The sequence below is a fragment of the Coregonus clupeaformis genome, chromosome 15 (assembly GCF_020615455.1).
Source record: "Coregonus clupeaformis isolate EN_2021a chromosome 15, ASM2061545v1, whole genome shotgun sequence".
Taxonomy (NCBI): domain Eukaryota; kingdom Metazoa; phylum Chordata; class Actinopteri; order Salmoniformes; family Salmonidae; genus Coregonus; species Coregonus clupeaformis.
In genome coordinates this window covers 60,052,449-60,065,602 of record NC_059206.1, presented here as the reverse complement: position 1 = coordinate 60,065,602, position 13,154 = coordinate 60,052,449, and the positions used below count along the sequence as shown (strand labels likewise).

Below are 13,154 nucleotides of genomic sequence, written 5' to 3'. Positions count from 1 at the left end.
TTCTTGAATTTCTGAACTGAAATTGACACTTTAAATGATTTGGTCATAAAGTGATGCTGACTCTTATGTTCTGGATATCTGTAAGAGGAGATTAAGTGAAAAGAATGGAAAACCTATGGTATTATGGTATTTGCTTTTACATAATAGCAGATAACCGTAATCAAACAATAATCCTGCAGAGAACACATCAATCAACAAAGTTGTTTCATTGTCCCCTGGCGTCCTAGTATACATCTAACAAGGAATCATGCCATAAGGTTCCTGGACGAGTTGACTAGGCTACTTTGAAATTATTGTACTGTTTCATGAAGCGATAGGGACATCGGATAGAGACAATGGGACGATTATTTACGCCTTGACGACTGACAGGTGAATCCATCGATGCTGTAGTCTTTCTTGGCTCGATTAGATTGTCCTCTAGTCGGTAAGTTTATTTTAAAATGGCGGCGGAAGCACCGAGACAGGTATGTTATTACGAAGACTGGATAAACTTGCCTATTGTATTTATCATTTAATTTTTACTTATACAAATTGTGTAGTTATTTAGTGCTATGTTGTAACATTTGAGCAAAACTATCGACTGTTCCATTTGGCTTGAATAGAGGAAAAGGGAAGCATATAAAAGCGACGTATCATTTGAGACTTTGGCAAGTGCTCGAGCGAGTCGTTCGACAGGTTGACATTTGTGTCACTTTTAAGCCACCAAAATGCCACACTCGTACCGCTCGTATTTTGACCTGTCACTACCAAATGAGATGTTTTGTGTGTGTGTTATTGAGTCCTCTAAAAGCGTACTTGACGTAGACTATTTCCTCTGTGAACGCCAAGCTTCGCTGAGAGCGGAGGTGAGGGTGGGTTGCAGCAGTGCATCATCATCATCATCATGGACCGCCCGAGGAGCCAACAGCAACCTGAGGTGTCGACAGCCCACCTGTAGCATTAACATGGCACATTCCACGGAGGGGATCAAAGACCGGAGAGGAAGCGAAAGTGGTACGTAGACTGTTGTTGGCATTTTATTTAGGCTAGAAGTGGAGCTTGAGCAACAGGTGGACGATGTAGCGGGCCTATGCAAATGAGTAGCCTATTACATAAATAGGCATTATTATTGCCTGTGACACACAATTATCTGAAATTCATAATGATTGCCACTCCTTTACACTCTAGTGATGCATGCATTCAAATTAATAAAATGTGTTTGGACCAGCCCAATTGTGCATAGCCTGCTGGCTACAGTCACTGTGTTACTGAACAGGATTTTCTAGTCATTACATCTCCATTAATAATGAGATTTGAGAACAATGCAATTTTGCACTAGGTGTGTTCAGGGTGTGTTGAGGATTCACACTTGTCAAAATGAACAGTCTGTCCAGGTTTGTCATCTTCAGTACAGTCACGTTGTCAGTGTTGTGTGTGTAAAAGAGATCCCTTTTTCATGGGTATGTATTATAATTACAGTATTTTGTTCTCTCTAGTAGATGTGCCTAATTTTGCATGGAGATGAGGAAGTGTAGCATCTAGTCTGTATTCTATCTCAAGCATTGTTATTTGTGTAGCCTGGTCGTTGATAGTATGTGTGTGTGTGTATGTGTATATATATATATATATATATGCATGCCATATAGCAGAAGCTTTTATCCAAAGCGACTTAGTCATGCGTGCATCAATTTTACGTATGGGTGGTCCCGGGAATCGAACCCACTACCCTGGTGTTACAAGCGCCATGCTCTTCCAACTGAGCGACAAAGGACTTCTCTGCATAAGTATGCAATGTGAAATGTTTTGTCCTTGCCTTACTGTGAAGCTACAGTGCCTTTGGAAAGTATTCAGACCCCTTGCCTTTTTCCACATTTTGTTACGTTACAGCCTTATTCTAAAATTGATTCAATTGTTTTTTTCCCCTGATCAATCTACACTCAATACCCCATAATGACAAAGCAAAAATAGGTTTTTTGAAATGTTTGCAATTTTATTACAAATAAAAAAAAACGGAAATATCACATTTACATAAGTATTCAGAACCTTTACTCAGTACTTTCTTGAAGCACCTTTGGCAGCAATTACAGCATTGAGTCTTCTTGGGTATGACACTACAGCTTGGCACATCTGTATTTGGGGAGTTTCTCCCATTCTTCTCTGCAGATCCTCTCAAGCTCTGTCAGGTTGGATGGGGAGTGTTGCTGCACAGCTATTTTCAGGTCTCTCCAGAGATGTTCGATCGGGTTCAAGTCTGGGCTCTGGCTGGGCCACTCAAGGACATTCAGAGACTTGTTCCGAAGCCACTCCTGCGTTGTCTTGGCTGTGTGCTTAGGGTCGTTGTCCTGTTGGAAGGTGAACCTTCGCCCCAGTCAGAGGTCCTGAGCGCTCTGGAGCAGGTTTTCATCAAGGATCTCTCTGTACTTTACTCCGTTCATCTTTCCCTCGATCCTGACTAGTCTCCCAGTTCCTGCCGCTGAAAAACATCCCAACAGCTTGATGCTGCCGCTACCATGCTTCACCGTAGGGATGGTGCCAGGTTTCCTCCAGACGTGACGCTTGGCATTCAGGCCAAAGAGTTCAATCTTGGTTTCATCAGACCAGAGAATCTTGTTTCTCATGGTCAGAATCCTTTAGGTGCCTTTTGGCAAACTCCAAGCTGGCTGTCATGTGCCTTTAACTGAGGAGGGGCTTCTGTCTGGCCACTCTACCATAAAGGCCTGATTGGTGGAGTGCTGCAGAGATGGTTGTCTTTCTGGAAGTTTCTCCCATCTCCACAGAGGAGCTATGTCAGATTGACCATCGGGTTCTTGGTCACCTCCCTGACCAAGGCCCTTCTCCCCGATTGCTCAGTTTGGCAGGGAGGCCAGCTCTAGGAAGAGCTTCTTCCATTTAAGAATGATTGAGGCCACTGTGTTCTTGTGGACCTTCGATGCTGCAGACATTTTTTGGTACCCTTCCCCAGATCTGTGCCTCGACAAAATCTTGGCTCTGACATGCACTGTCAACTGTGTGACGTTATATAGACAGGTGTGTGCCTTTCCAAATCATGTCCAATCAATTGATTTTACCACAGGTGGACTCCAAGTTGTAGAAACATCTCAAGGATGATCAATGGAAACAGGATGCACCTGAGCTCAATTTCGAGTCTTATCGCAAAGGGTCTGAAATACTTATGTAAATAAGGAATATATTTTTTACATTTTTAATACATTTGCAAACATAGATTGCTGTGGATTTTTACATTGTTTTAATCCATTTTAGAATAAGGCTGTAACGTAACAAAATATGGAAAAAGTCAAGGGGTCTGAATACTTTCCGAAGGCACTGTATACCAAACACAGGAAACATAGGCTCCTACTACTTTCAGGAACTGTGACAATCATTCACATGCCGGCCACCAGTAGTAGAAATTACCAAATACTTATATAAAAAAATAAATAAAAAAAACACTACCGTGAGGAAATGACAAAGAAGTGCAGTGTCATTTCAGCTTCTTACCAAAATGGAGAATAAGAATGACAAATGATTTACTGCTTGTCCAGTCAGTGAACGCCCGGCTGGCTAAACAAACCGTTACCGGGATTAATGATCATCAACGTTGTCATGGCAACGGGTGTTCATTTTCTTTCCTGGTGGCTGAGGAGTTTAGATATTAAAATAAGCATGCGCTTCAGTAGCACAGCAACAAACTGTGTGTGACTCACATGACGACAACCTCTCGATCGGGTTAAAGCTGCATGGGGACTGTGACTTGGGGCTTTAGGTGAGTTCAGTCAGTGGGAAATCACTGTTAAATGGGGTTTTATATATATACTGAACAAAAATATAAATGCAACATGCAATAATTTTAAAGAATTACAGTTCATATAAGGAAATCCGTCAATTGAAATGAATTTAATTAGGCCCTAATCTATGGATTTCACATGACTGGGAATAAAGATTATACATCTGTTCGTCATAGATACCTTTAAAAAAATAAAAAAAGGGCAGTGGATCAGAAAACCAGTCAGCATCTGGTGTGACCACTATTTGCCTCCTGCAGCGCGACACATCTCCTTCGCATGGAGTTGATCAGGCTGTTGATTGTGGCCTGTGGAATAATGTCCCACTCCTCTTCAACGGCTGTGGAATAATGTCCCACTCCTCTTCAATGGCTGTGGAATAATGTCCCACTCCTCTTCAATGGCTGTGGAATAATGTCCCACTCCTCTTCAACGGCTGTGAGAAGTTACTGGAACTGGAACATGCTGTCGTACACGTCGATCCAGAGCATCCCAAACATGCTCAATTGGTGACATGTCTGGTGAGTATGCAGGCCATAGAAGAATTGGGACATTTCGAGCTTCCAGGAAATGTGTACAGATCCTTGCAACAATTCTCTGGCAACAGCCCTGGTGGACATTCCTGCAGTCAGCATGCCAATTGCACGCTCCCTCAACTTTAGACATCTGTGGCATTGTGTTTTGTGACAAAACTGCACATTGTAGAGTGTCCTTTTATTGTCCCCAGCACGATGTGTAATGATCATGCTGTTTAATCAGCTTCTTGATATGCCACACCTGTCAGGTGGATGGATTATCTTGGCAAAGGAGAAATGCTCACTAACAGGGATGTAAACAAATGTGTGCTCAACATTTGCGTGAAATAAGCTTATTGTGCATATGGAACATTTCTGGGATCTTTTATTTCAGCTCATGAAACATGGGACCAACACTTTACATGTTACGTTTTTATATTTTTGTTCAGTGTAGTCATATAAATATAAGTGTTCTCCTTTTCTCTGGTAGCACTTGGTGACTATTGCTTTGTGCCAGGGGCAGTGTATCCATCTACCCATGCTCTCTCTCCACACACACACACACACACACACACACGGCACCAAAGTATCTCTTCCAGTTCTGGCCAGAGACCTTGAACTCTCCTCTGAACTGAGGTCTTTTATCACACAGACTGTTTCCATCAGATCCAGATCCGAGCAGCGTGTGGTGCAGCCAGTCAGGATGCTCCACACACTGACTCGGCAACACTGGAACTTTACATGACTGTGCCGCTTTTGACTGACCACAGTAAAACTAAAAGTACAGTCTAAGGGTTTTTAGAAGCTTGTGTCAATGCAATACAAGAAAAGCACTGTCGGAACAAATTCATTCACTTAGCGTTGACATTTTTTTGGGGCCAAATGCAATTCTATTTCTAAGACTCCCATTAAAAGAGATGATGCAGGGGTTTCTGAAACCGTCTTCATTTCACCCTTCCTGTTCCTCTCCTGGACCTCAACAGTAAGGTCCCGTATAGCCTAGCCTGATTGGAGGGGCCCAGGCAGGCACACGGTACAGGAGGCTCGTTCAGATTTCAGGCTGTGTTTGTGGATTCAGTTTCAGCCTGGTTACTGTCCGGTTCCTCTCTCACCTCCCTGTATGTTTCTGCTTCATTGTTCCTGTTATCTGATGTCCTGATGAGGGGAGGAGGAGGTGGTGAGGGAGGGGCAGGGGAGGTGTCTCCTACTTTCATGGGTAATATACTGTTCTGGGTCAGTGATTGGTCTGTTTCGCAGTAGTTAGGTTCTGGAGCTTGACTTTTTTGCTCTACTGACCTGTCAAACCAAAGCCCTCAAACTTAACTTGGACCTCGAAGCCATTTCCACTGCATTTTTTTTTTTCATTGTTCCCCTCTAATCAGTGACAGATTTAGACCCGGGACATCAGGTGTGTGCAATTAATTATCAGGTAGAACAGCGAACCGCCAGGCTCCGGACCTCGTAGGGTGAGAGTTGACTATCTATGGCTAATGTTATTCGAAAATGTTGTACTGAAAGAGAATATGAATGGAATTTTTGAAATGGGAAAATTTGAAATTATTTGTTTCTGGCCATTTACAGGCCATCCAGACAACTATCAACTTTTACTGTACCACATAATTTTATTATCACTACTAGTAGTGACTCTCGTCCATAATTCCTTGTTGGTTTCAGGTGCGGCTGGAGGTACCATAATGGCGAATGGCACGGTCAGCTCAGACAACCATAACCACCACCATGAGCACAGCAAGCCCCCCCTCATTCAGCACTCCCTGCACTATGGCAACCCCCAGCAGGGCCACGATGACCAGGACCGACACAGCCTAGCCTCCCAGGACTCTGGCATCCCCACCCTGGAGATCAACCACCCCGAGCACATCCACGCCCAACCGCGCACAGGAGAGAGTGGCCTTACCCTGGGGTCGAACCACCACGACCAGGGCCCTGCTACCCTCTCTCTGGACCAGTCTGGAGACAGCGCAGGCCTCCGCAAGTCCTCCACCTTCCCTTCGGTGCGCCTCTTCAGCCCAGCCCCAAGGTCCGGCGCTGGCGGTGTGGGACTCATCACCACGGGGATGGGCGGTGTAGGAGGGGGAACCCTGAACCGCAGTGACGACATTTCGGTGAGCAGCGTGTCGAGCTTGAGCACGGAGCTCTCGGCCACGCTGTCGGCGTCCAACGAGGACATCCCGGACTTCATGGTCACCTCCGACTCCAGCGCCATCGTCACCCTGGAGACGGACGAGGGCGACGCCGCCCAATTCTCGGACGTCACTCTGTCGTCGTCACCGGGCGGTGACATCGGAGGGGATCTGTGGAGCCCACGGCGGAGACACCTGGGGCCGGGGGCAGAGGAGGGCAGGCCCAAGAGGCTGGGGCCGCTGGCTAGCTTCTTCAACAGGTACGATGGAGGTTATCACTCTGTGCCATCTTCGACAGTCTATTTGGGTCTGTGTGCATAACTGCATTTTTAAGCGCAAATCTCCCATTGACGTAAGGCTCGATTTATGAGAGATTCTACTTGCATGTGGTACGTAGGATTCATATCATATTTTCTGTACAGCTATACCATACTATGACAAAAGAAGACATTGCTGAAGATTTCTGTGAAAAACTGAGTGTATACACACCGCTCCCAGAGTCCAATACAGTCAACCTGACCTGTGTACAGGGTATATGACCTATGGAACATTCTATGGTTGAATGCATTCAGGCCTCAAGCCTCCTATGTAAACCTAGTGAACTGGTAAAAGCAGCGCTGTTCAGCTTTTACTATGAATAACTTATTCACCATACGCCCTGTGAAATTATGCTTGACAGGAGATTGCACTGGAGCCATAGGAAACCTGTTTACCTACGCCTAAACACGCCCCGTAATACATTGTTCAAAGTCAAGTTTAAAAAGAAAATATCGTAGGTAGGCACTCCAAGCATAGAAGCGAACACACACACACACACACACACACACACACACACACACACACACACACACACACACACACACACACACACACACACACACACACACACACACACACACACACCCAATGTCTACATAGTCCTCTGTTAATGTTTGAAGGACCTTTGGTACCTTTCATTGTACCAGATGTATTGGTAGGGTTGGATCAAAAGCCTGCACACCAAAAAGTGTTGACGGGCGGACTGCACAGTGCACACTGTGATGAACCTTGTGACTATGGTTACCAGTAAACTACCTGTAAGTCGCTCTGGATAAGAGCTTCTGCTAAATGACTAAAATGTAAACGTACATTTTTATATGGACTTTTATCAGAAGACATCTAGTGGCCTTTTTGGGTACTTCAGATTATCACAGGTGTCTAATTATCTCTGTTCCTCTGTGTGGCCATATCACATGTCAAATATAAATAAATCAAATAAGATTATTAAAAAAAAATAGAAGAAAGCTGTGAATATAAACCATCAACTTAGTGAAAACCGTTGGTGGTTATATGACGCTTTCAGCATGAAATGATTTTATAATAATAATAATAATATAATATGTCATTTAGCAGACGCTTTTATCCAAAGCGACTTACAGTCATGTGTGCATACATTTATTTTGTATATGGGTGGTCCCGGGGATCGAACCCACTACCTTGGCGTTACAAGCGCCGTGCTCTACCAGCTGAGCTACAGAGGACCACATTTTTATACATTTAGATATTTTACTATGTCAAAATGTCTTTGTTGTCAATGTTTTAGGGTCAGACTGGTAGCAGTTGTGACAAAAGTAAATAGTTGGACGAGGTAATTTGAAAATAATGCCATTGTTGATTAGATGTTTTATTTTTTTCATTAATTAGGCTATTTTCCCTTGAACCATATGGTATATCTACTAGAAACTCATAGACATTATGGACATGGATATAAAAAATGAATACTATAAATGGATACGTTTTTTAAAAGTTATTCCAATTACCAAAGCTACCATGGATTGCCATAGATTACGGTAACTTTGGTAAATTACCGGTTTGCTTTGCAAACCTACTTGCTACAGTGTGGGAATTGCTCTGTGAAATAAAATACTAATTTAGATCACACAGTAGGATTAGATTAATCACTCTGGTTAAACTACACAGGTCCCACATTTCGCACTATACCCCAGTCACCTCACTGCTTCCCTTCCAAATCGCAGTCATCAGACACTCACCAGGTGCGTTAGGCTCGGATGAACAAAGTGTGTGAGTTTTGGCTTCATCTATTTCGGGAGCTCACTACCTCTGTACTCAAACACAAACTCTCTCCGATTCATCAGAGAGAGAGAGAGAGAGAGAGAGAGAGAGAGAGAGAGAGAGAGAGAGAGAGAGAGAGAGAGAGAGAGAGAGAGAGAGAGAGAGAGAGAGAGAGAGAGAGAGAGAGAGAGAGAGAGAGAGAGAGAGAGAGAGAGAGAGAGAGAGAGAGAGAGAGAGAGAGAGAGAGAGAGAGAGAGAGAGAGAGAGAGAGAGAGAGAGAGAGAGAGAGAGAGAGAGAGAGAGAGAGAGAGAGAGAGAGAGAGAGAGAGAGAGAGAGAGAGAGAGAGAGAGAGAGAGAGAGAGAGAGAGAGAGAGAGAGAGAGAGAGAGAGAGAGAGAGAGAGAGAAGAGAGAGAGAGAGAGAGAGAGAGAGAGAGAGAGAGAGAGAGAGAGAGAGAGAGAGAGAGAGAGAGAGAGAGAGAGAGAGAGAGAGAGAGAGAGAGAGAGAGAGAGAGAGAGAGAGAGAGAGAGAGAGAGAGAGAGAGAGAGAGAGAGAGAGAGAGATGGATAAACCACTTCTCCAATCTTTTTGGCTCTATAACAAAGAACAAACAGCAAAAACATATACATGATCAAATACAAATCTTATAATCAACTATTAAAGACTGCATACAGAATTCTGCAAAACATATCCTCCATGTACAACGTAAAACACCAAGTAATGCATGCAGAGCAGAATTGGGCCGAAAATCCAGAAATGAGCCGTTGAATTCTACAACCACCTAAAAGGAAGCGATTCCCCAACCTTCAATAACAAAGCAATCACCTACAGAGATTAACCTGGAGAAGAGCAAGCTGGTCATGCGGCTGTTCACAAACACACTCAACAGAGCTCCAGGACAACAACACAATTAGACCCAACCAAATCATGAGAGAACCAAAAGATAATTACTTGATACATTGAAAATAATGAACAAAAAAAACAGAGCAAACTAGAATGCTATTTGGCCCTAATCAGAGAGTACACAGTGGCAGAATACCTGACCACTGTGACTGACCCCAAATTAAGGAAAGCTTTGACTATGTACGGACTCAGTGAGCATAGCCTTGGTATTGAGAGAGGTCGCCGTAGGTAGACCTGGCTCTCAAGAGAAGACAGGCTATGTGTCCACTGCCCATAAAATGAGGTGGAAACTGAGATGCAATTCCTAACCTCCTGCCAAATGTATGACCATATTAGAGAGACATATTTCCCTCAGATTACACAGACCAACAAATCAAATTTTTATAAACTCCCATATAGACAGTGGCTTGCGTCAGTATTCACCCCCCTTGACATTTTTCCTATTTTGTTGCCTTACAACCTGGAATTAAAATGGATTTTTTGGGGGTTTGTATCATTTGATTGACACAACATGCATACCACTTTGAAGATGCAAAATTATTTTTTATTGTGAAACAAACAAGAAATAAGACTTGAGCGTGCATAACTATTCCCCCCCCCCATGTCAATACTTTGTAGAGACACCTTTTGCAGCAATTACAGCTGCAAGTCTCTTTGGGTATGTCTCTATAAGCTTGGCACATCTAGCCACTGGGAACTTTTTCCCATTCTTCAAGGCAAAACTGCTCCAGCTCCTTCAATTTGGATGGGTTCCGCTGGTGTACTGCAATCTTTAAGTCATACCACAGATTCTCAATTGAATTGAGGTCTGGGCTTTGACTAGGCCATTCCAAGACATTTAAATGTTTCCCCTTAAACCACTTGAGTGTTACTTTAGCAGTATGCTTATTGTCATTGTCCTGCTGGAAGGTGAACCTCCGTCCCAGTCTCAAATCTCTGGAAGACTGAAACAGGTTTCCCTCAAGAATTTCCCTGTATTTAGCGCCATCCATCATTCCTTCAATTCTGACCAGTTTCCCAGTCCCCGCCGATGGAAAAACATCCCCACAGCATGATGCTGCCACCACCATGCTTCACTGTGGGGATGGTGTTCTCGGGGTGATGAGAGGTTTTGGGTTTGCGCCAGACATAGCGTTTTCCTTGATGGCAAAAAGCTAAATTTTAGTCTCATCTGACCAGAGTACTTTCTTCCATATGTGTGGGGAGTCTCCCACATGCCTTTTGGTGAACACCAAACGTGTTTGCTTATTTATTTCTGTAAGTAATGGCTTTTTTCTGGCCACTCTTCCGTAAAGCCCAGCTCTGTGGAGTGTACGGCTTAAAGTGGTCCTATGGACAGATACTCCAATCTCCGCTGTGGAGCTTTGCAGCGCCTTCAGGGTTATCTTTGTTGCCTCTCTGATTAATGCCCTCCTTGCCTGGTCCGTGAGTTTTGGTGGGCGGCCCTCTCTTGGCAGGTTTGTTGTGGTGCCATATTCTTTCAATTTTTTAAATAATGGATTTAATGGTGCTCCGTGGGATGTTAAATGCTTGGGATATGTTTTTATAACCCAACCCTGATCTGTACTTCTCCACAACTTTGTCCCTGACCTGTTTGGAGAGCTCCTTGGTCTTCATTGTGCCGCTTGCTTGGTGGTGCCCCTTGCTTAGTGGTGTTGCAGACTCTGGGGCCTTTCAGAACCGTTGTATACAGCTCAGGAGAAAATTAAGAGACCACTGCAAAAATATAGGTTTATCTGGTTTTATTCTTTATAGGTATGTGTTTGGGTGAAATTAACATTTTTGTTTTATTCTATAAATCACTGACAACATTTCTCCCAAATTCCAAATAAAAATATTGTCATTTAGAGCATTTATTTGCAGAAAATGACAACTGGTCAAAATAACAATAAAGATGCAGTGTTGTCAGACCTCGAATAATGCAAAGAAAATAAGTTCATGTTCATTTTTAAACAACACAATACTAATGTTTTAACTTAGGAAGAGTTCAGGAATCAATATTTGGTGGAATAACCCTGATTTTCAATCACAGCTTTCATGCGTCTTGGCATGCTCTCCACCAGTCTTTCACATTGATGTTGGGTGACTTTATGCCACTCCTGGCGCAAAAATTCTAGCAGCTCTGCTTTGTTTGATGGCTTGTGATCATCCATCTTCCTCTTGATCACATTCCAGAAGTTTTCAATAGGGTTCAGGTCTGGAGATTGGGCTGGCCATGACAGGGTCTTGATCTGGTGGTCCTCCATCCACACCTTGATTGACCTGGCTGTGTGGCATGTCGCATTGTCCTGCTGGAAAAACCAATCCTCAGAGTTGGGGAACAATGTCAGAGCAAAAGGAAGCAAGTTTTCTTCCAGGACAACCTTTTACGTGGCTTGATTCATGCATCCTTCACAAAGACACATCTGCCCGATTCCAGCCTTGCTGAAGCACCCCCCAGATCATCACCGATCCTCCACCAAATTTCACAGTGGGTGCGAGACACTGTGGCTTGTAGGCCTCTCCAGGTCTCCGTCTAACCATTAGACGACCAGGTGTTGGGCAAAGCTGAAAATTGGACTCATCAGAGAAGATGACTTTACTCCAGTCCTCTACGATCCAATCCTTATGGTCTTGTGTAAACCTCAGCCTGGCTTTTCTTTGCTTCTCATTGATGAAGGGCTTTATTCTAGCTTTGCACGACTTCAGCCCTGCCCCTAGGAGCCTGTTTCGAACCGTCCTCGCCGTGTACTTCACCCCAGCTGCCGTTTGCCATTATTTTTGTAGGTCACATGATGTCATCCTACGGTTGTTGAGTGACATTCGAATGAGTTGGCAGTCATCCCGGTCAGTAGAGAGTCGTTTTCGCCCTCTGCCGGTCTGTAGCTTTGTTGTCCCCAATGTCTGCTGCTTGACCTTGTTCTTATGAACCGCCGTCTTTGAAATTTTAAGGATGGAAGCAACCTGACGCTCACTGTATCCCTCTGCCAGTAAAGCCAGAATTGAACCCTTCTTTTCCTCACTAAAAACTTTCCTTTTCAACTCTTTTGGCATGGTCAATAGTTATTTTTTGATTAATATTACTTTTGAGGTACTATTAGCACTGTTTTTGCCATCCAGCTGATCCTATTGCAAGAGGATAGTGATGACCAGCAGTGGTTTTTATACTTTTCCTCGTTAAACAAGATTTGGTTCAGATGATCACCTAATCCATACCTAATTCAGTAGAATGAGGTGTGCCTGTGTTGGAATTCAACAGACACTGGAATGGAATGGCTGTCATACATGTAGAGATCCTGATTTAAGAAAAATTTGCAGTGGTCTCTTAATTTTTTCCAGAGCTGTATATACTGAGATCATGTGACAGATAATGTGACACTTAGATTGCACACAGGTGTACTTTATTTAACTAATTATGTGACTTCTGAAGGTAATTGGTTGCACCAGATCTTATTTAGGGGCTTCATAATCAAAGGGGGTTAATACATATGCACGCACCACTTTTCTGTTATTTTTCAGAGCATTTTGAAACAAGTTATTTTTTTCATTTCACTTCACCAATTTGGACTATTTTGTGTATGTCCATTACATGAAATCCAAATAAAAATCCATTTAAATTACAGGTTGTAATGCAACAAAATAGGGAAAAAACGCCAAGGTGGATGAGTACGTTTGCAAGGCACTGTATTGGGTGAAATACCACAGTGTGCCATCACAGCAGCAAGATTTGTGACCTGTTGCCACAAGAAAAGGGCAACCAGTGAAGAACAAACACCATTGTAAATACAACTCATATTTATGTT

The 13,154-nt window shown here is 43.5% G+C and overlaps 1 protein-coding gene across 2 annotated transcripts in view; it reads left to right on the top strand.

Annotated features, from left to right (window-relative positions):
* Window positions 1-404: 404 nt before the first annotated feature.
* LOC121582890 (TBC1 domain family member 14-like) overlaps window positions 405-13,154 on the top strand; it is a 55,957-nt gene continuing 43,207 nt past the window's right edge. For both annotated transcript variants that reach the window (XM_045225241.1, XM_045225240.1), the window contains exons 1-3: window positions 405-464; window positions 829-993; window positions 5,951-6,677. In XM_045225241.1, coding sequence (XP_045081176.1) covers window positions 945-993; window positions 5,951-6,677 — 776 coding nt within the window. In that variant the 5' untranslated portion in view covers window positions 405-464; window positions 829-944. The remainder of the gene's footprint in view (window positions 465-828; window positions 994-5,950; window positions 6,678-13,154) is intronic.